A 20,234-nucleotide genomic window follows, 5' to 3' on the forward strand; every position below is an offset into this window, starting at 1 on the left:
TTGTGTTTTAAGGTTACGGGATACTGTAAACCCCACATATATACTATCAATCATTTTTCATGATTAGGGGCTTGATTTTGCTTAATGCATTGTTATCAAATATTTATGTATTCTTAACTTCCCATTAATCGACATGGAATTCAAATGTTGTTATGGAAACATGAGTTGTCCCCATGCCAATTAGTGAAAACTATGAACCAAAAATCAGACCAATGAAGAACCATGAGAACGTACTAACAATTCTAAGATTTGAAGAACATCACTTGTGGGGGACTGACAAGAGGATTTGTGAATAATGTGTATAGTTGCTGAAATATGACTACAATATGGTCTAAAGCAGGACATGGTGGTCACAAAATTAATTTTTAAATTGATATCACAAGCACCAGAAACATTATTTCTAACAAATGGCTCCGTCAGGACCTAGACAAGAAGCCAAACTAGTACCGTTTATACAAAATGTTAACAACTAGTTTGACAGTCCTGATTTTTGGTTCAGGAAAATATCGCCATAGAGCGTTTTCATTTCCATAGTAACGAATGATGACGTTATGGGCACACCCACAGACACCATATTGTTGAACCAGTATTCGAATGCGAGTTGTCATTGTTTTGCTCTGGTTTTGAGGTATGGCTGAGGTGACAGCTGTAGAATTGCCATTGAGTGAGTATGTTCGAGAGTTGTCAGTCAGTAATAAGAGGAGATATCTCGAGAAGATATCATCAGGAATTCACCAAGACCCTTACTTGATTCCAGCTTCTGAATTGAGGAACGGCGATTTCCCACCTGTGACAAACACGGATATATTCAACTACCTTGTTCTAGCTGTACCTCGCAACGGTTTAAGTCTCACAAAAGCCTGGACGCCTTCAAGTACTTCCTTTGTGGATTTGTTAATTACTTGGGTTCCAAAAGATTTGATGGAAAGTATGCTGCCATAGCAAAGGTACACTAAATGCTAATCCTTTATAGCGATTACACTTTGTATTATATATTGTAGGTCAGGCATTCCCAGCGTGCACCAGTGAACACTTGGGTATTGTGTGAGGTTGATGGTACTGTTGAGGCAGGCCACTGTATCTGCATGGCAGGCCTTGGTGAAGTTTGCTCTCATGTTGCAGCCATTCTATTTTATCTTGAATCAGCATCCCATGTCACTACAACATGCACGCAGACAGACTGTGCATGGAAGCAACCTCGTCTGGTTGAGACAATACCATATGCCCGGATTATGAATATGCCTTTTACCAAGCCAAAAGGCACTTTAAGCTCTAACAGGAAAAGAGGAGCCCATTTATATAGTGACACCGTGCCATTATCAGATTTGCCAAAACCCTTGGAAACACAAAATTTCTCCGTTGTTGAACTTGCATCTGAATCGGATTCAAATGGTATGGGTACAGAGCTGCCTTTCAGTGAAATAGGGCAAGAGTCATCTCAGCATACTGCTTTACAATCACCTAATGAGCAATTTTCAGCTGAGTTTAGTTTTTTACAATTGTTGCAAGTTCCCCCTACTGATGCAGACAAATTAGAATTCCTAACAGAGAATGAAAGTTTTGATCCTGCCATTAATTCAATTATGCCACCACTCTCAGAAAAGTTCAAGACCAGCTCACCAGCTATCAATCTGCCACCTTCCTTGAGAGATTTGTACTGTCCAGAAAACGAAGAGTTAACATACCTTGAACTAATTGCTGTATGTGAGCAAGTAAGTTTAACCATTTCAGATGAACAAACTAGGATAATTGAGGCTGCAACCCGTGAGCAGAGCAAAACTACAGCCTGGTTTACTCAGCGAGCCGGCAGAATAACTGCATCTGTTATGAAACAGGTCTGTGCAACAGATCCAGGAAATCCATCACAGAGTTTGATTCATCGAATTTGTTACCCTGAGTTGAACAAGTTTTTCTCTAAGGCTACCAAATGGGGTGTGACCATGAAGATTTAACTAAGTCAGCTTATGTGGATAATATGAAAGATGTTCACAATGGATTTGTATGCAAGGGCAGTGGACTTGTAGTCAGTTGCACACATCCCTTCATTGGGGCAAGTCCTGATGGTAGTATTCAATGTGAATGCTGCACTGGAATAGGAGTGCTGGAAGTGAAGTGTCCTTATTGTGTTCGCGATGGGGAACCTTCATCAGCTCCCTACATCCAAGATGATGGGACTCTAACAAGAACACATACTTACTACTACCAAGTTCAGACACAACTCTTGGTGTGTTCTGCAGATTATGCAGATTTTGCTGTGGCTACTTTTTGTGGTGGAAATGTGAACATCTCAACACAAAGAATATGTCAGGATGAAGGGTTCATCAAAGATATTGTTGACAAAAGCACTTATTTTTTTGAACTGTGTCTTCTTCCAGAATTAGTAGCGAAGTGGTATTCTCAAGTTCAAGTCATGCCAGCTCAGACTGCAGCAGCTTCAACATCGACTAATATGTACATTTATTGTCATTGCAAGGACGATAAGGGCGGAGATATGGTTGGCTGTGACAACAAAGAATGTGAACATGGACAATGGTTCCACCTTGAATGCCTTAAAATGAAGAATGCCCCTCGTACAAACAAGTGGTATTGCCCGGATTGCCGCAAGTTGCCTCAGTTTACAAGAAAGAAACAGAGAAAATAATGTTATTTTGTTAATTGTAATTATTATGTCTGTGAATGTAGTGTGCACAAATGATCAATTACTAGGAACAACAGATTTACATAAATTATTTAATGTAGAACAAATAATAATGATTTTGTCAATAGTAGCTCTTTGTCCTGGTACTTTAGGCTTGACAAAGTCTATCGGAATGCAGCTCATGAGTATGGAAAACTTCTGTCTTGTAGCACCTATCACCCTTTCTATGTGAATTCTGACATTCGCCAGTTGACGGGTTTTCTTGACATCTAGCGGACACAACTGCGTACATCCTCGTGTAAATGCAGGTATCTGTAATGTGGCCTGCATTCTGGCAACATCTTCCTCTATATCAAATCCTCGATCCGCAAGGACGACATCTCCCGGTAACAGTTTAGAGAGAAAGCCACTGTTCACAGTTAAGTGTTTGTCACTCACTCTCCCTCTCCAGGCACAGGAAACAAAAGAAGTGACTCCTTGTGGACACATTGCAATAAATACTTTAGCAGTATTTGAAAGTTTATACTGTGACCACGTTGCTGATTTGGCCACTAAATTAGATGGAGTTTCAATCTTTACCTCATAGCAGTCTACAATTGCAACCACCTTAGTTCCATAACAAGCACGGAAGCAATTGGGCATGGTCTTCCATAACTCTTCCCTCGCTGGCCATTTTATAAGCCATGTCAATCGGATCATCATGACATCTAGAGTTGCGTGGAACAGCCGTGAAACAGTAGCCAATGATACGTCCAGTCTATATGCTATATCTTGCATTCCTAGGTTCAACCTTAACTTAAGAAAAACTATAATGGAGCGCCAATAAAAACCACGTTTCTCACCATGGCAGAAAGGCTTCATAACAAATTCAAATGTACAGTGCACACCAACTTGGGCAATCCAGTATAATAATGCACATTAGCATCATCGCTCAAAAAGTTTTTCTCATGAAAAAAGTGACAATCATCTGTCTGAACGCCAACATCGCTAGTTTGGGGTGGACAGGTTTGCACTGATTTGCTACGACTTAGCACCTCACTGTTGTCAACACAAGTTTGAGTTCCCATATCAGCAGTTGCAAAGACAGCATTGTCTTGCTCGCTTTGAGATTCACTATCACTGGTAGAGGCTGATAACTGCTCACTTTGAGTTTCGCCATTTTCTGAGGAGGACTCCGGGGTTGCTACAGCTTCCTCTATTCGTTGCCTTCTTCGTTTAGTTCGTGTAGCCCTATCACTAGCTGCCTGCAAGGTACTCATATTCACTTTGTTATGGCCTAGGTTCTTGCATGGAGCCCAGTCAACATCGTGTTTACTGATTTCATAAGCTGGCTTTTCTAAAATAAGTAATAAATACTGACAAGCTACAACTAGTCTATATTGCATGAAATGATTGCTACAAACGTAAACATTTTCTAGATTCTTCAAATCTTCTCTAGAGATAGCCGACAACCAAGCTCTCCTCCTCTCAGTTGTTATCTCCAACATCTGGGGTCCTTCGTGAGTTTTAACGGCTGGAAGTCTATAAAACGAAACTTTGTCTCTTCCAGATTTGTTGTTACAGCCTTTAATAGCACAGCCTACCATTGTATTGACAATATTAAACGCTGTATACACAACTCTTAACCACTACCAACACTGTGCACTACTACAACGTGGTTCAACAATATGGCGGACGTGGGTGTGTCCACAACGTCATCATCCGTTACTATGGAAATGAAAACGCTCTTGCTAAGTGTGTTGTTTCTATGTTATCTTGTACTGTTACGTGTGTTTTCTTGTACCTTGTACCTGTCCAGTCAGCTCTCCCAACAATTTAAGCTTGTTACCAGCTGATACACAACACAACAACAACACTAAGCCCTCCTTAATTACTCAACAAAATTTTTGTTTGACAGTCGCTCAGTATCCTGTAACCTTAATAACCTTGGATTCATCTTGACTTGTAAAGATCTTCATGCTAGGCCTCTAACCTACACTCAGTGTATAGCAGTACATACCTAATATTCCATTGTCCCATTTGCCCATACGTTTGGCCTGCTGGATCAAAGCTCCCAGTGTATCAGTGAAGTAGTTGAACAATTTGTTCTGTAGTCCAACAGGTAGTCCCAGTATTCTGTTGAGGAATCTGGTCATGTTGTAGGAATCTAAATAAACCAATTGTCACCAATACATCACCATTATAATGGTAAACATTACCCTTATCCAAGTGATAGTGACTACCTGCCTTGACTACAATACCAACTCCTACCAGAGCTGCACATAACTCTGTAAAAATAAAAAAAACACATTTCCAATTTGTATAGGAATGTGCCCTAAAAGATACAGGTGACACCAATCAGACACATAACTTTCCCAAATCAATTTCAGAAAAGTAAGTGTGCATGCTGGCTGGCTGGCTGTGGCACACAAACGGTTTAAAAAAAAAAAATGAATATTTTCTGACATACTCTAATATAGCTTATAAGAACTTTGCATAGGTGAGATCAAAGGAAAAAGTGTACTTTAAATTTCATGAAGTACACTCTCAGCCGGCCCCAACAGTGCTTCATCAACCGCAAAGAGTGCTTTATTCATTCAATAAAGCACCTTTGCGGTGCAATAAAGCACTCTTTGTGGGAAACAAAGCACAGTTGCCCACGTGCTCTAGTGCAGGCTAATAGCCTGTGGGGCTTACACCAGTATTGGGTGATTAGTTGGTGAAGGCTGATAGCCTCGTCGCGCTGAGTGATCAATCACCCCAGCCAATACGAGTTCTACCACTGGATTGCTTTTATAGATATACCTAAATGTTTCAATGATGGTCGGAGAAGGTAACGTTGCTGTTATGTTTGTTAATGTAAATGGACAAGTCCTGGAGATATCACGGAAATATTTCACTTTGTGATTCACAATAAAATCGATTGTGGGCTGCGAGTAAAACCTGCCAAAATACGCAATGAACATGTACCATGCCAAACTATGGTGAAATACACGTGAGTTACTTTGTTCAACCAGTTCGTGTGCGTTCAGGCTGTTAATAGTTTGTGCAACGCATGTTAATTACGAGTCCTAGTGTATAGTGAAGCTACACGACTAGAAAGTTCCATAAATCATTTAAGGCATAGCCTTGCTCATTCGTACTATATGAAAAATAAAGCACTCGGCGCTTGGCCTTGACGCTAATGAAGCACTCGGCTTCACCTCGTGCTTTATTAGCATCTCAGCCGCATGCCTTGTGCTTTATTTTTCATATAGCACTCGCAGCTGTGCTTTAACATATACATACACACAATGGTCAACTCTATATACTATACAATAACAATCTAACAGAGCACACACTTACTCTCAAAGAAGTTCTTATTATACTCCTCAGAGTGTACTATTGGTTGTCGCTGGGACACTACTGATCCCAGTACAATTTCCAGGGCACTACGCCCATATTTGGTATCAATATTATACTTGCTCAGGTCACGTGTTTCAGTAGCTCGGCGATCACCATGTGTTAATGCTCCTAAGCTCTCCAGTCTCTTAGCAACCACTGAAGCAAATCTTTGTTCCCCAGCCAATTCAGAAATAAGAAAGACGTACTCTGGAGCTGACACCTGATTAGAACGATGAGTACGACCTATAGTAAATTAATAAGACTATTACAACAATAACTGTGCTGCACCATACATCTTATAGAAAACAGGCATGGATGTTTGTATGTATTAAAGTGTTTATAACAGTACCAAATTGCTGGATGGCTTTATCAGCACTCCATGGCAATTCTAATGTGATGTGCACACGTCTTCTTCGGTTCTAAAATGTGTACCAAAAACACTATTACACTAGTCTACAATGTACAGTGAAGGGGACCATTAAATGCACAATGGGAATACTATCCATCACAAACAATTTCCTCACCTTGGCTCTACGGTCAGCATGTAATGAAATACCAGAACTAGCAGCTTCTGAGATGATGGCAATGCTCTAAAATAATAGCAAACAAAATCATTCAACACACTTGTACATGTTACATACAGAGAATACATAATGCACTACAGCTGTACGGACCTTTTCTCCATCCATAAATCTCTGCTTTTCAGCAATGTTTAATAATTCCAGTGATACATCATCCTCTGAACGTAACTGATACTGTACACTACCATCCAGTAAACTGACCATACGACCACGACGACCAGTCATCTGTATGTGAAATAAGTATGAACATACATACACACTTTATCATAGTATGCTTCCTACACTGTCATTTTACAATGATGATATTTCATGTTATAAACTACTACATATTCCTCACAACACACTGGTACTCACTTCAGCAACACATTCTGGTCCACCCAACTCATCAATTAGTTGATCAAGAGTGTTAGCTGGTAAATGAGATGACAACAACTCCACTTTCTTCAACAACTCTTCCTTCATTTGTCGTACAGTGGCAGCACTGTGACTAGAACTGGCTGGTATGTTAGTGGCAGTGACCATCTTCAGTAGGCTTGGCTCTGGTGGAGCAACCTCTACTGGTTTAACAGTTTCTTTAGTATTATTCTTATTGACCAGCTTAGTAGGGCTAGCCCTGGAGATGAGATCACTGGATACTGGTTTAGGAGATGACTTTGAGGATTTTGACTTTGGAGGATTTAGCTTCCGCCTCTTCGGTTTCTTCTCTGTAACAAGACTAAGCCAAGGATCTAAAGGAATCAAATAGACACAAAAAGTAACACAGCACATGTACATACTTACAATTCATATACAACATCTACTGACACTCAGTACACACTTACATGTGCATGTACATATACATGCATGCACACACCACACGTATATACACACATGCAGTTACATACTGGTAACAAGTTCACTCATCACTTACTGTCACTTTTGCTGGAAAATGGATTAGGGTTATCAGAGTCAGATGAGGAGTTGTCAGAACCAGACCCACTAGCTGCTGCTACTGCTTCATCCTCACTATCACTACTGGACACTGCTGAGTCACTACCTTCTGATGATGAAGTGTCTGTAGTAACATGACAAAACACTCTAATAAAACACTCTATGAATGGAACATGCAACACAAATCTAGGGAATTAATACCTTTGTTAAAGTGCATTAGTAAACTTACAGGTGTATGGAAACAAAATGTACTATAAAGAGTTCGTACTTTATGATCCAGTGTTCTTTCTTACCACTGGAGTCGTCATCATCATCAAAGAATAGCCCATGTGCTCCTCTCTTACGCTTCCTACTATTCCCGGGTAGTGTGGGGTCATCAGCAAACAATCTCATATCAATCCCTGATGAGGGAGTTGGGAAGTGACGCCTGATAAGCGTCTCTAACACTCCCCTACAAGAGTATGTGTACTCACTTATAATAAAGATCCATGCTTACTTTACTGTGGATACAAAGTCATTTAAGGTTCCGTGACTTCTTTCCAGTTGCTCAAGTGTACGTGCTTCTCCTGTTGACTGTAGACCAATAACTACACACTATGAGAAAAACATGGAATGTGAGATACATGACAACATTACTACACCACTATTTGTACCTTTCCATCTGCAATTGCCTTTTGTGTTAGTTTAACAGCTTCAGGCACCTTGGCTGCAATACAGAGGTATTTGAAGAAACGTTGATGCGATGCCCAGAATTGAGCCCACATTCCTTTGGATCTAGAACGATCCCACTCTAATGCAACAGATGCTTCATGGAATAATCTGTGAGCCTCCATCCACTAGGGGAGATTGTCTGTCACTTCACACATTTAGCAATGTTGTAATTTCACCTACCAGTTCTACTGAAGCATCAAACATTTCACGGAACTTTTCAGAGATGGTCACTTCCCTTATATCAAATGTTACTCCATGGAAACTGAGTTGGCGAGCAATGTACATACCACGTAACTGGAACAGAGAAAATGTAGTTGTGCTACATCATTATAGCTGATCTGACTGTTCTATTAGAGTATTTGCTGTAGACTAACACTGCTACATGTGTGGTATCTGGTCTACAAATCTATAAAACTGTCTCCACCAAATAGCTGTCTAATTCTAACACTTCTAAATAGAGCCCAAACTTGCAGATTTTTATTTTCAAATTATCGGTCCATTTACCTAGAGACATATCAAAGTGTTTCTTCTCTCACCTTCATGTCCATGGCTACAATTTCCATGGCTCCAACTCCTCTCCTTTCTACAGCTCTGATGAAGTCATGGAAATCATTAAACTGAGTTCCAGGCCCCCAGATACCCAGACGTGACATGTACGCCATGTTACGAGGCTCAGACGCACCTGTGGCACTGCAGTACACTACACGAGCCTTAGGCAACTTTTTCTGTAACTCCAGAACAGTCAAGCCCGTTTTGCTTGGCTTGGTAGCTCCGCTGGGATAAAGATTCTTAGCTTTGTGACACTCATCAAACACCACCTGGTAAAATGGTTAAGGTATCAAGACAAATGAGTTACGTTATGAGTGTATATATATTAAATAGCTCTCTTGGCCAATTTGGTCATCCTCCATTTTGCTAGAGAAAATCTTTGAACTAATAAACCAGGTATGTTGGATTTCTTTTGTATAACTTTTAAACTGATTACATCAAATTAAACACACAGGATACTACTCCTTCAAACTGAGGTCCCAGCCAGTGCATCAGTTGGTTGAATCTGGTACGATATTTTCCTCCACTGGAGCTCTCTCCAATAAGGGAAGAGTACGTGGCAAAGATGATGCCCTTCTTAACACGACCATTTCTCTTGCCACTGATCTTGCCATAGTGGAACTGCACAAAAAGTGAATGATTAAGTCATAAAAAAGATCAATCGTTATACACACCCAATAGTGAACACACACAAAAGTGTTTACGTAAACACTACAATCACAACAAAAATGCCACACCTTGTTTAAGGAATGTATTGCTATCTTCTTGGCTCCTATGTCTCTCAGATCTCTATGCAAACAGTAGCCAGTGTTTTATCATCAGTTCAACCACTACACTAACCTTATAGCATCATATTTGAGATCATTGGAGACACTCAACCTGTAGGTATACACAAGTAACAACATGTTGATACAGCCAACAAACATATGCTGTGATCAACCAGAGGAGCAATTGAATTGTACACACATGCCCTGAGTGGGCCACAAATATGTACTGCCACATGCTGTAACAGGTGTACATGTGTGTGTGTACACCTGTAATCAGTGGATAGTTAATTGGGTCAACAATTTGGTCCCATTTTTCTGCATTCAGGAAGTTGCCCTCTTTTAGTATAGAGCCAAACCTGTTGGGACCAAAATTGTGGCCATTTTCTATTCAGCTTTATATTCAAAGAGCTTGCTAAATGGGTTTTCAATGCAGATTATTTTTGTGCTTGAATGTTGGATACATAATACTTTTTCATCCCATAAATACACAGTTGTTTACCATACTGCTTTCTTCCTCCCTTCCAAGTAGTTCTGATAAATAATACCTACAACACCAACATACCTCACTATACAGATAGAGAAGACCACAACTATCATACCTGCTATTGTCCTCCCCTTGCCCACACCAGCACCATCACCTGATAAATAACATGTAATACAATTACTTCCTCAAAGGAGTCAAAGACTACACCATATATGGTAAATTCATACTACAGCATGGAGTAACTATACGTACATAGCAAGATTTGAAAAAGTTAAGGTCACTCATGTGAAATTAAATGAAATAACATACTTATATATGAGCAGTGGTATAGTTAGCTTTTCATCAGCTGTAGAGTAACTTTGGGCTAACAGATTGAGTTTCCAGGACTCTATTTTATAACCCCATGCTATACTGCTCACAAGGTATGTCTCAAGGCACATGTGACCCAAACAAATCATGTGAGGAGATAACTACAAAACTATTACTTCAGCAAGTTTTCACCAACACATTTGTTAAGGTCATCATTTCTGACTAGTCAAGTCAATTGACCAGTTGTTGTGTACACATTGACTGTGATCATATGGCTTTGTTGTTATGACTAGTTACTATGGTGACGTGTATCACACATGTTAATGACACTGAATAGTATTAACACTGATTCAAATAAAATAACATTTATTCAAATTAGATATCCATTCAAATTTCAAACTAATTTGGTCAGTTTCACAATACCACCAGTGACTGTGAACATAAGTGCACAGTTAACCATAAAACTATCATTCTCTTAATATAACTCGAAATCTGAAAACCCCACAGTGGTATGTAGTGGTGAACAGTGGTGTGCAATTGTAAAAACATGAGCTATGAAGAAAGACGTCAAGTCCAAGGTAGTGGCCAAAATATATGGCTGTGATGTTGCTGATTAATAAATTGGTAGGAACAATACTAGTGATATCTTAAGGGCCTAGATCACACACAGGCTAATTGACTGTATCACAACCAATACCAGCCACACCAGTAGTGACACACACGCTAGCTATATATACCATAATATTATAGGAGTGTATTATATGCTCACTTGACCACATCAAGTGACTAATTGGTGCTCTTATCCACCCTACAACACTGGCTATATTCTACCTGTGGTGATTACATGGCTTGTTTGTTTCTGCTAAAACTATAGGCTATATATGGTGACCAATTGTTAAGTGTTCTATTTTAACACATGGACAACCTTCTGTGGCTTCATAGCAACTGGTCTATGTGGCTCTGCGTGCAGCTGCCACAGTTTCTAGTGGCTCTCACTTCAATATGTGTTGTGTATGCAAGCATACAAATGTGTATATATGCTTGTACACAAGAAAATGTTGTATATGTATGTATGCTGTGTTCTAAGGTATGTGCATATGAAGGTCACCACATTTACATACACATCTTACCAATAAGGTATCCAGCCCTACTACCATCAGTCAATATGTTCATGTGTTGCTGACAGGAATAAACAATAGCCTCTAGCTGAAGAGCTGATAGTTTACACTCATCCACAACTTCACTGGGTAACTTCAGATCAAACCACACACTGGGTGGGGCCACACTGGATAGTGAACTGGACTCCACAACAGAATCAGGATGAGGCCTACCAATCCTCACTGGAACAATGTATGGGCTACACTAGTATACAATGTATTATACTAGCTTACACTTGGCTGGTAGGTAGTTAGCGTAGGTACTGGCTGCCCCATACTCATCCTCATCATCGCTGTCTAGCTCCTCATTGACCTGTGGTATGTGTTGTGATGATGTCACTGCTGCTGTAACCTCCTTCACTACTTGCTGAGCATTGAACTTTGTAGTGACCAACTGTTTCTGTAGTAGCTTACTAATGGAGTGAGGTAGTCATTAAGTGAATTAGGAAAACACACACATATTCACACAGGCACCACACAACACCAAACATATACAGAGAACAAAGCTATACCCCCCCCCCCCCCCCTCCCACACACACACTACATGGATGACATTACATACATCATCCTGTATGTGACACATGATGAGATATAGAAAGAGCACAAGTGTCATAAGTGATGTCATTTGATATAAACGCATACAATAAGGATATTATTTCATGTTTGTATGAAAGTACAGTGAAACCTGTTATTAGGACACTTGAAAATGAAGACACCTGATTTAATCTGGACACTTGGTAATAGTCCTAAAGTATCCCTTAACATGTAAATTGAAGGACAACTTCATAATCAGGACACTTTTGGTCAATCCCAAGGTGTCCTTAATACACAGGTTTCACTGTACAATGAACCATTTGCAACCAGGGACACCTTTGTCTATGTTGGGCCAAATGATTAGGAACAAACGTGTACAACTGATGCTCGTCAAATTTTTAAGCACGTATCCTTGATAAATCTTGTATGCATCATGGCTACGGTAGACCTCATAGAAACTTTATGTTTTGGACCATACTCATGTCATGATGTGTATTATGGAAGTTAAATCACCATTAATTATGAATCATGTCACAAGCTGTTACAGGTATTTTGTGTAATATTTATTTATGACCCGTATATACAGGCCTCAGCAATGAACATAGATAAGGGCGAAGGTGTCTGACAACCTATGTACTTTGTGGTGATAAAGAAGCGACTGTTCTTGATAGAAGGGCGAAAATCAATGACAATAACGGTGACGGACTTTGTAGCTAGACTGAACTCAACAACAATTCACAAGATGAAACTTTAATGTAGTATATGAACATCGTTTATGAGGTCTACTGTACATTGATTGGTATTAATTTGAGTGTCAAATATTGCTTACCCACTGGGTTTCTTGTTACAGGGAAAAGCAGGAACGTCACTACAGGTGCTGATACAACACCTGTGCTGCAAGTCATGAATATCACCCAGGAGGTCTATCTTTTGACTACAGCCATGGGACCACAAATATTGTTTTCTGAACCAAGCATATAGAACTAATCACAATCAAAATAGTACGATTGCACATGACAGTTAGCAATTAATCTGCCATCAGATACTGGATTATTGTGTGACCTAATAGTGTACAACATTGATATCACATTTATAAGATAAGGATTGTCGGACCCCAGTTAAGAAGAAAATGAGTTACAGCTGTCGAAAAAAAACAGCACGCTTTAAATTAGAAATCATAATTTCTTGCCAAATTTTAGACACCTGTTGGGCTGAAGCAACATCAAACAGCGAAAAAATCAAGTCTGTAGCTGTCATCGAGTTACACTTGTCTGAAGGCATCAGTCAGTCAGTCAGTCAGTAGAAAATTCCACTAAATACAAAATTTATAAAATTTCGTAGCAACTTTTAAAGCTTGTACTGAAGGCACTTTGGGCTTGGTTATACTAAACAATACTGCAAAGGTCCCATGAAGATATTGTGAGGATGGTTTTATGGTGATATTTTTGGCCAGAAAAGCCCAAACCTTCATGATCCCTAATATATACAATACTACTGTACTGTAGGATATTTGTTATTTAAGAACCAGTTGTAGGTTTTCTTGACTACCGGATAATAGTTTTTCTGTCTATTGTATTTTGTGCACTTGTACTATCTGTTGCAGTTTTAATCCAGGTTGTATTCACCTATAGGTCTATCCTCCTCTACCAGTGTGATAGAACTGATAAAAATCAATACAGAAGCTTTAGGCCCACTCAAACTGAAGAGGAAGGAAGCAAAATAGGAAGTGATCTATGCACTTCCTTGATAATGACTTACAGTAACTTCCTAAAAAGTTGAGAGAATGTTAATTAATTAGTTTGCATATACTGTTCTTCAGAAAGGACGTTTACATAAGAGTTAGTATATAAACACAGAAGTGAGGTGGGTGTGACTTCAGTTCATTTGTTTTGAACTCTGTGCAACAAAAGGATGTGATCTGAGGATATTAATTCACTACACTATACTCAATATTGGTTTCCAAATTACATACACCTCAGACACTGCACACTTTGTCCCACCATGGTACACATGTCAGAAGTCTTAACATCTAAGCATCTAAATTAGTCTATAAGAGCAACCTTAATCTTTTGACAAGTGACAATTTATGGGGTAATAATGATAAGTCAAAATGAAGTCAAATAATCTATAAACATGCCTTCAACCCAGATATGCCAAATTCTGTACAGTACATGATCCATTTCTCTGAACTACTTGTACACATCTACACTGTACTATGACCACTCACAAAATTTAATTACAAACATTATAGTAATCTGATAAAACATAATTATGGGCAGATGCAGACAACATCACAGCCTATATACATAGGATATTCAAGAGTGTTGATTTAATAAATTTCCATAAGGAAGCTTTTAATTTTATTAATTTACTAGCAGTATTACAGTCAATAACAGGGACTGGTTGTATACATACAAGCAAACAAACATACTCCCAATCCGTGTACATGCAGTGAAGCACACACGCACGCACACGCACACACACAAAACAAAGCCTATAGCAGCCATGCAAAACACAGCTATTGCCAGCACTGGGATTCCTGTGCGCTACTCAAGCACTTAGAGTCTTATGCTGGCAAATCCTCCCGGTGTACGACTAGTAACCCAAAGGAGGATTGTCCAGGTCTCATGGAGAGAGGTCGCGGAACCCAAAGTTTCACAATGACCCCAACACCACTAAGCGAGACAAGGACAGTTGGATATTTGCTTCCCCCAGTAAACATGTTACAGCTGGATGGCTGCACACACGTAAACACACACACACACCTTCTATCAACTATGGTGGTTGCTGAACTAGTTGCTGAACTAGTTCCTGGGGTAGTTGACAACACAACAGGTTTATTCAGTAGAGTAGACACTGCTCTTGTTGAACTGTTCACAATACTGGTACTGAGAAGATTAATCAACTGTTGTCCTTGGAGGCTTATAACTGGTTTGGTCGTTGTTGTACCTAGTACCTTAAATGCTTCAGTAACAGAAAAGTTAGCAGCAACAGCAGCGGCAGTGGTAGCAGCACTTGCTGTAGCTGGAATAACAATAGGCACTGTAGTTGGATTAACAGTAGCCTTGGTTGGATTAATATTAGTCTTGGTTACAGTAACCAAATTAGATTTTGTGATAGGAACAAGTTTCTCAACAGGCTTAGCAACAGCTTTGCCAACAGGCTTGGCAGCTTGCTCGACAGGCTTGGCAGGTACGGCAGGTATTTGAACAGGTAATACAGGTTTTGCCGGTTGTAATAAATTAAATGTCTTACTATTATTTTCAGTACTAGGAGACTTAAAAACTGCCTCAAGGTCTTTGGACACTTCAATCTTTGATGCTTCTTCTAACAAGGAGTCCAAATCATTGTTAGAAATTGTGTCTACTTTGTCATTGGAGAGATCAAGCATGTCAATCAAGTTATCAGTTTCCTGTTGAACAGGTAATACTTGTTGTTGCGTTGGAACAATGGTAGGATCAACGATGGGTCCGACAGGTAGAACATGACGAATATCAAGGAAATCCAACAGTCCAGATGTGTCGCTAGCAGCTGTACTAATTGAGGGGCTCTCGCTGGCAGCATTGTTCAGTGCTAGTGCCAAAATGTCCTCCTCTGACACAGACATGGCCAATCCCTAATAGTGAAATAAACACTATAAAACTGTTAGTGAATGTCAGTATTGGGGAATGTACACAACCCAGAAAATGAACTATTGACCATATCTTGGCCATATGGAATCACCACTTTCAGACTAAGTGCAGCTTTTCTTTTATAATTTTTTGTATGAGCTCAAATTAACACCCACACAAATCCAGGAAATAAAACCACAAAGGAAATCCTCCAAGAACACACACACTGTAAGATCATTAGAGGAAAATTACTGCAAAGTTCATATACAGCATGTATTCACACTGAGATGTTCTATAATGTGCCTCAATCATAATACACTTTACAGTGACATGTGGGCTAGAGATGTTAGTGTATTCAGTGGATTAGAAGCCTGCACATCAAGGATTGCGGTATACGTTTATAAAGTGCTAAAAAACCCAAAACAACATTTCTGCTAACTGTTAAACACTCTTTGATAGCTACCTACAACTGTCACACTATCAATATGTCATCCCACCTAGTAGGGACTAACTGTCTTATCATACAATACACTGATTACTCATGTCAACTTTAAAATAAATAGTCACTCCAGTGACCAATAAAAATTACTACCACCTACATATATCTTAAATATTAAAATAATAAAATATTGCAAGCAATCAAATACCAGTCAACTCTAATTTCCTAGATGTTATAGTTTCTGTAAACATTACAAGTAGATAATAAAATAAACTGGCCTAGTATACCACATGTGCACTACAGCATTACTATATACATGGATGGGATGATGTTCACTCAACCTTAATATTCGTCAAACTACTGTATATTTATCCCTTCAGTGTGAATGCTAATGATGTATATCCTAGTGCAGCCCATCTCGACTAATGTACACATTACAAAATTTATAAAAGATCCCGACTATTCACAAACATAACGACCAATAATTGGGACTTCCTCTGTTAGGGAAATTACCAGTAACCTACACAGGACCTATGGTGCGTATACAAATAATAATATATGTGGTAGACATTGTGCTCATACCAGTGGGATAACATGTGGGATAGGTTAATGTAGTAGTGGGACATTATGGTAAGTATCAAACAAAACACCATCATTGTAAACACAAAACAACATCTCATCTTGCATTAGTGAAATATTATGAAGTATCTACGACTATCTTTAGATGCTACATACACTGGAGATTCACTTGACAAGATTATCTATGCTTAGAAGGCCTTAGAAGGCTGTCAAGGTTAAAATGAAACTCTCCACTACAGTTATATATTGTTACAACTTCAGTACCAGGACTAACCAAGCACTGTAAGCCCTTGAAAGAACTACTTAGCTATAATTACATTGCTACTAGCAACCACAAAACACAACAAGATTAAGAAAAGCCAAGGTAGTAGTAGTAGCGCTTGTTTTCTTTGTTTCTACACAAAGTGGTACATTGCAAACACAATCGCAATCAAATGGCACACACTACGCACACATAAAAACAAAGTACAAAAAAGATACATTATCAATATACCTACGTTAATGGTACTACACACTTCACACAACATCACTGAGTAGGCATATAAAACTTTCAACTTTGTAAATACGAATGTTGGTTTGAAATCACACTACACAAACAAGGACAAGATGGCTTTGTGTTCTTGTAACAACACATATAACTACAAACAAATACACACAAGTCTTGACATCTTGATGTACAGCAAAGCCCAACATTGTGCTAGTGGCTAAACATCTAGTAACATTTCCCACACACACACACACACACACACACACACACACACACACACACACACACACACACACACTACTCCATGTTTCAACACATGACTAACAACTTGTAGGGTATACAGCAGCCATGGATTGCCCCACATGCACACGTAAGGCCAACCAAGTGTTAAGTGTGTCCTAATATGTCCATTACAATATTGAACAATACTCAGTAATGTCAACACAAACTACTCTTGGTCATGGCTCTAAATTCAGCCTTAGTTAAAACAACCATAGATGATTAAGAAATCTAATAAACCTGCTGAAAAAAGCAACCCCAGTCTGTAATTTCTTGGAAAGCTTAATTTACAATTTCATAAGAATTATTGAAGATTGTGCAAATACAATAAAACAAACAATAATTATTAGTGTACTAGATGATGGGTGATTGCAGTAATAGCTATACACATGCGTTGACCAAGGAATTTCTATAGTAAAAAATAGCATTAGAACTGTCGTGTTAGTACTTCAATCTGTCTGAAAACCATACATCAACCTCCTCACTGATCAGAGGGAAGTTCCAACATTGGACGGATATCTTTTATGTGCCACATAAGGGACTAACATGTATGGCCTTAATAAAGAAATGACCTTAGTAACAAGACAGTGAAAACCACCAACCCAATCAGATCATCCTACTAGTTGTGGTTGTACATACAACACTGCATGAGTGTTTGTACAGCAATGCTACTCTCATAGCAGTGGAATATAAGAGCAATTCATGAAGTTTAATTGCCTTGACTGCCCTGCATGCACTCAGTGGAGTACACAACGTCGGTGACAAGGTATGAAACACTAAACAAATAGTGCACTTAGCCATAGATGAATAATGGCAGGAAAGTCTCCAGTACAAGAACATGTTTGTGTAGCATGCCAACTATACCCCTACCACCTCCTACCCATCTAATTCTGGACTGGATAATCATAAACAATCGGTCCTCAACCAAATTTAGTGAAAACAACATTAAAACGCATGCCATACAGGAGACCTCTTGCTGATTGTTAAACATTAAAACATATAACTATTTTTTAATTGGCAGTCACTGGAGTATATACATACTAGCAGCATTTTAACTCTTGTTCAGAAGCAACAAACATTATAGTCAACTCTGTGATCCATTATCTAACTACTATTGTTTCATTGATGCTCTATAACATTCAGCAATTGTATGACGGAGTAGCCAAGCCAACTCTACAACAAGTGACTTTATCGTGAACAGCTGCAGGTGAACAGAAAGCTAAAGTTTTACATATGAAAATCAGGATGCTGATGGTGAATACAGAAACATTAGCAGTAAATGACCCGTTCGTCACTACAGTCGAGCTTCATCACCTGATGTCACACATCATCTGAACTAAAATATTTCTTATCAGCACTGTGACTCAACAGCACTTGTGGTAATCTTAAAAGCAGAGGTTATAGCTTAAAATTTCACTTGTGGCTGTAGATTTACTGAATTTGAATCTCACTTGGTAGATAATATTATTTTTGCTACCTTGTAAGATGAATGCTTGCAAACTATAAACTACTTTGTTAACTAACTGCATGTCCTCTTCAATAGCCCCCCAGCAAATTACGAGTATTTACACTACACACAAACACACTGTAGGTTAGTACATTTTAACCTTGAACTAAGGAGACCTTTATAAAGTTTCCCAATTATGTGCACATATTATGGGTTCATTGCACTACCTTTGTCCATCAGTGTGAAGAGAAGTAACATGTATTAAAATATATCATGTATCCAATATCATATTACATTACCAACAGACCAGTTTAGCTAATGGAAAAGTGTACCCTTTAAAATCAAAACAACCAAAACCATGACTCTACAGAGAACTATTAAACTTGGCCCATAGTTACAATATACTGTGTAAAAATATTGTGAAACTGAAATCCACTGTACTATGGAGTATATGGACATTTTTTTAAATGGTCAAGCTCCAATCAAGCCACTATTTGCTCTACAGATGTCCATTACACTGAAAGTACAAAACCTGTCAAAATCATGCAGCTCAACACAGTGACCCAATAGAACGTCTGAACCACACTGTCCCTTACACGGTACACAGTAGAGCAGTACATGATAGAAACAGAGCCTTTTTGTCTTATGATAAGAGGGTAAAAGGCCAATATTAATCCAGTGAGTTGTATACACCAAACTGATTACAAAGTAAAGTGACCCATACCTCTGGTAACTAACGTGGCGTAAAAAAAGAATGTTTGGCCACTGGAAACATTCATGTAAGCAAACTTTAAAACACTTCTGTAATAATTTTTTTGTTGACATCCACTTTCATGTTTTCTATCCCAAAAAATATCACTCACAGCACAACACGACCACAAACTACTAACCAACACAACCACACACATTGTTTACCAGTTAACAACATCCAAACATCAATAAACACCACCAGTGTAAACATGTACACCTGCAATGTGACAACCTCAAACTAGCAGAAGTAGTGAACAACCAGTGAAGATGGTGAAGTTTATAGCAAATTTAACAATTTGTGTACCTCAACAGAACAAAATAAACATTAATTTATACGGGCAAAACATGAGTAAGCAAACTTTCTCCTTGAGTATCACTTTTGAGGTAGTGTAACAAGCAACATTTTGACATTTTTTTCCCAACAGATCGTTAAACCATTTCCGCTGACATCAGATTTCACAACAAAAACACCATACCTGTGAAACACCGCTGTACTCAACCCAACACTATCCCGCATTCCACGAAACTTATTCCTTTTAATTCGCCTTTCAGTTTCTAGTCGTTCATTTCATGTCAAATTTTCGTCACTAAGGGCACACACGCCGGATAGGCAATAATT

At 38.9% G+C, this 20,234-nt stretch overlaps 1 protein-coding gene across 3 annotated transcripts in view; it reads right to left on the minus strand.

Moving 5' to 3' along the window:
• The window catches only part of LOC136244944 (protein strawberry notch homolog 1-like), a 28,437-nt gene extending 8,207 nt beyond the window's left edge, over positions 1 to 20,230 (minus strand). For all 3 annotated transcript variants that reach the window (XM_066036469.1, XM_066036471.1, XM_066036470.1), the window contains exons 1-22: positions 20,092 to 20,230; positions 14,789 to 15,639; positions 11,724 to 11,902; positions 11,463 to 11,672; positions 10,139 to 10,177; positions 10,039 to 10,084; positions 9,613 to 9,651; positions 9,510 to 9,561; positions 9,232 to 9,393; positions 8,760 to 9,041; positions 8,404 to 8,517; positions 8,166 to 8,348; positions 8,009 to 8,106; positions 7,806 to 7,963; positions 7,493 to 7,636; positions 6,937 to 7,310; positions 6,676 to 6,807; positions 6,526 to 6,591; positions 6,351 to 6,420; positions 5,963 to 6,244; positions 4,837 to 4,905; positions 4,638 to 4,784 (exon numbers count right to left, since the gene is read on the minus strand). In XM_066036469.1, coding sequence (XP_065892541.1) covers positions 4,638 to 4,784; positions 4,837 to 4,905; positions 5,963 to 6,244; positions 6,351 to 6,420; positions 6,526 to 6,591; positions 6,676 to 6,807; positions 6,937 to 7,310; positions 7,493 to 7,636; positions 7,806 to 7,963; positions 8,009 to 8,106; positions 8,166 to 8,348; positions 8,404 to 8,517; positions 8,760 to 9,041; positions 9,232 to 9,393; positions 9,510 to 9,561; positions 9,613 to 9,651; positions 10,039 to 10,084; positions 10,139 to 10,177; positions 11,463 to 11,672; positions 11,724 to 11,902; positions 14,789 to 15,630 — 3,688 coding nt within the window. In that variant the 5' untranslated portion in view covers positions 15,631 to 15,639; positions 20,092 to 20,230. The remainder of the gene's footprint in view (positions 1 to 4,637; positions 4,785 to 4,836; positions 4,906 to 5,962; positions 6,245 to 6,350; positions 6,421 to 6,525; positions 6,592 to 6,675; positions 6,808 to 6,936; positions 7,311 to 7,492; positions 7,637 to 7,805; positions 7,964 to 8,008; positions 8,107 to 8,165; positions 8,349 to 8,403; positions 8,518 to 8,759; positions 9,042 to 9,231; positions 9,394 to 9,509; positions 9,562 to 9,612; positions 9,652 to 10,038; positions 10,085 to 10,138; positions 10,178 to 11,462; positions 11,673 to 11,723; positions 11,903 to 14,788; positions 15,640 to 20,091) is intronic.
• Between the last annotated feature and the right edge of the window lie 4 nt (positions 20,231 to 20,234).

This window comes from Dysidea avara, chromosome 14 (assembly GCF_963678975.1).
Source record: "Dysidea avara chromosome 14, odDysAvar1.4, whole genome shotgun sequence".
In the NCBI taxonomy this organism is placed as follows: domain Eukaryota; kingdom Metazoa; phylum Porifera; class Demospongiae; order Dictyoceratida; family Dysideidae; genus Dysidea; species Dysidea avara.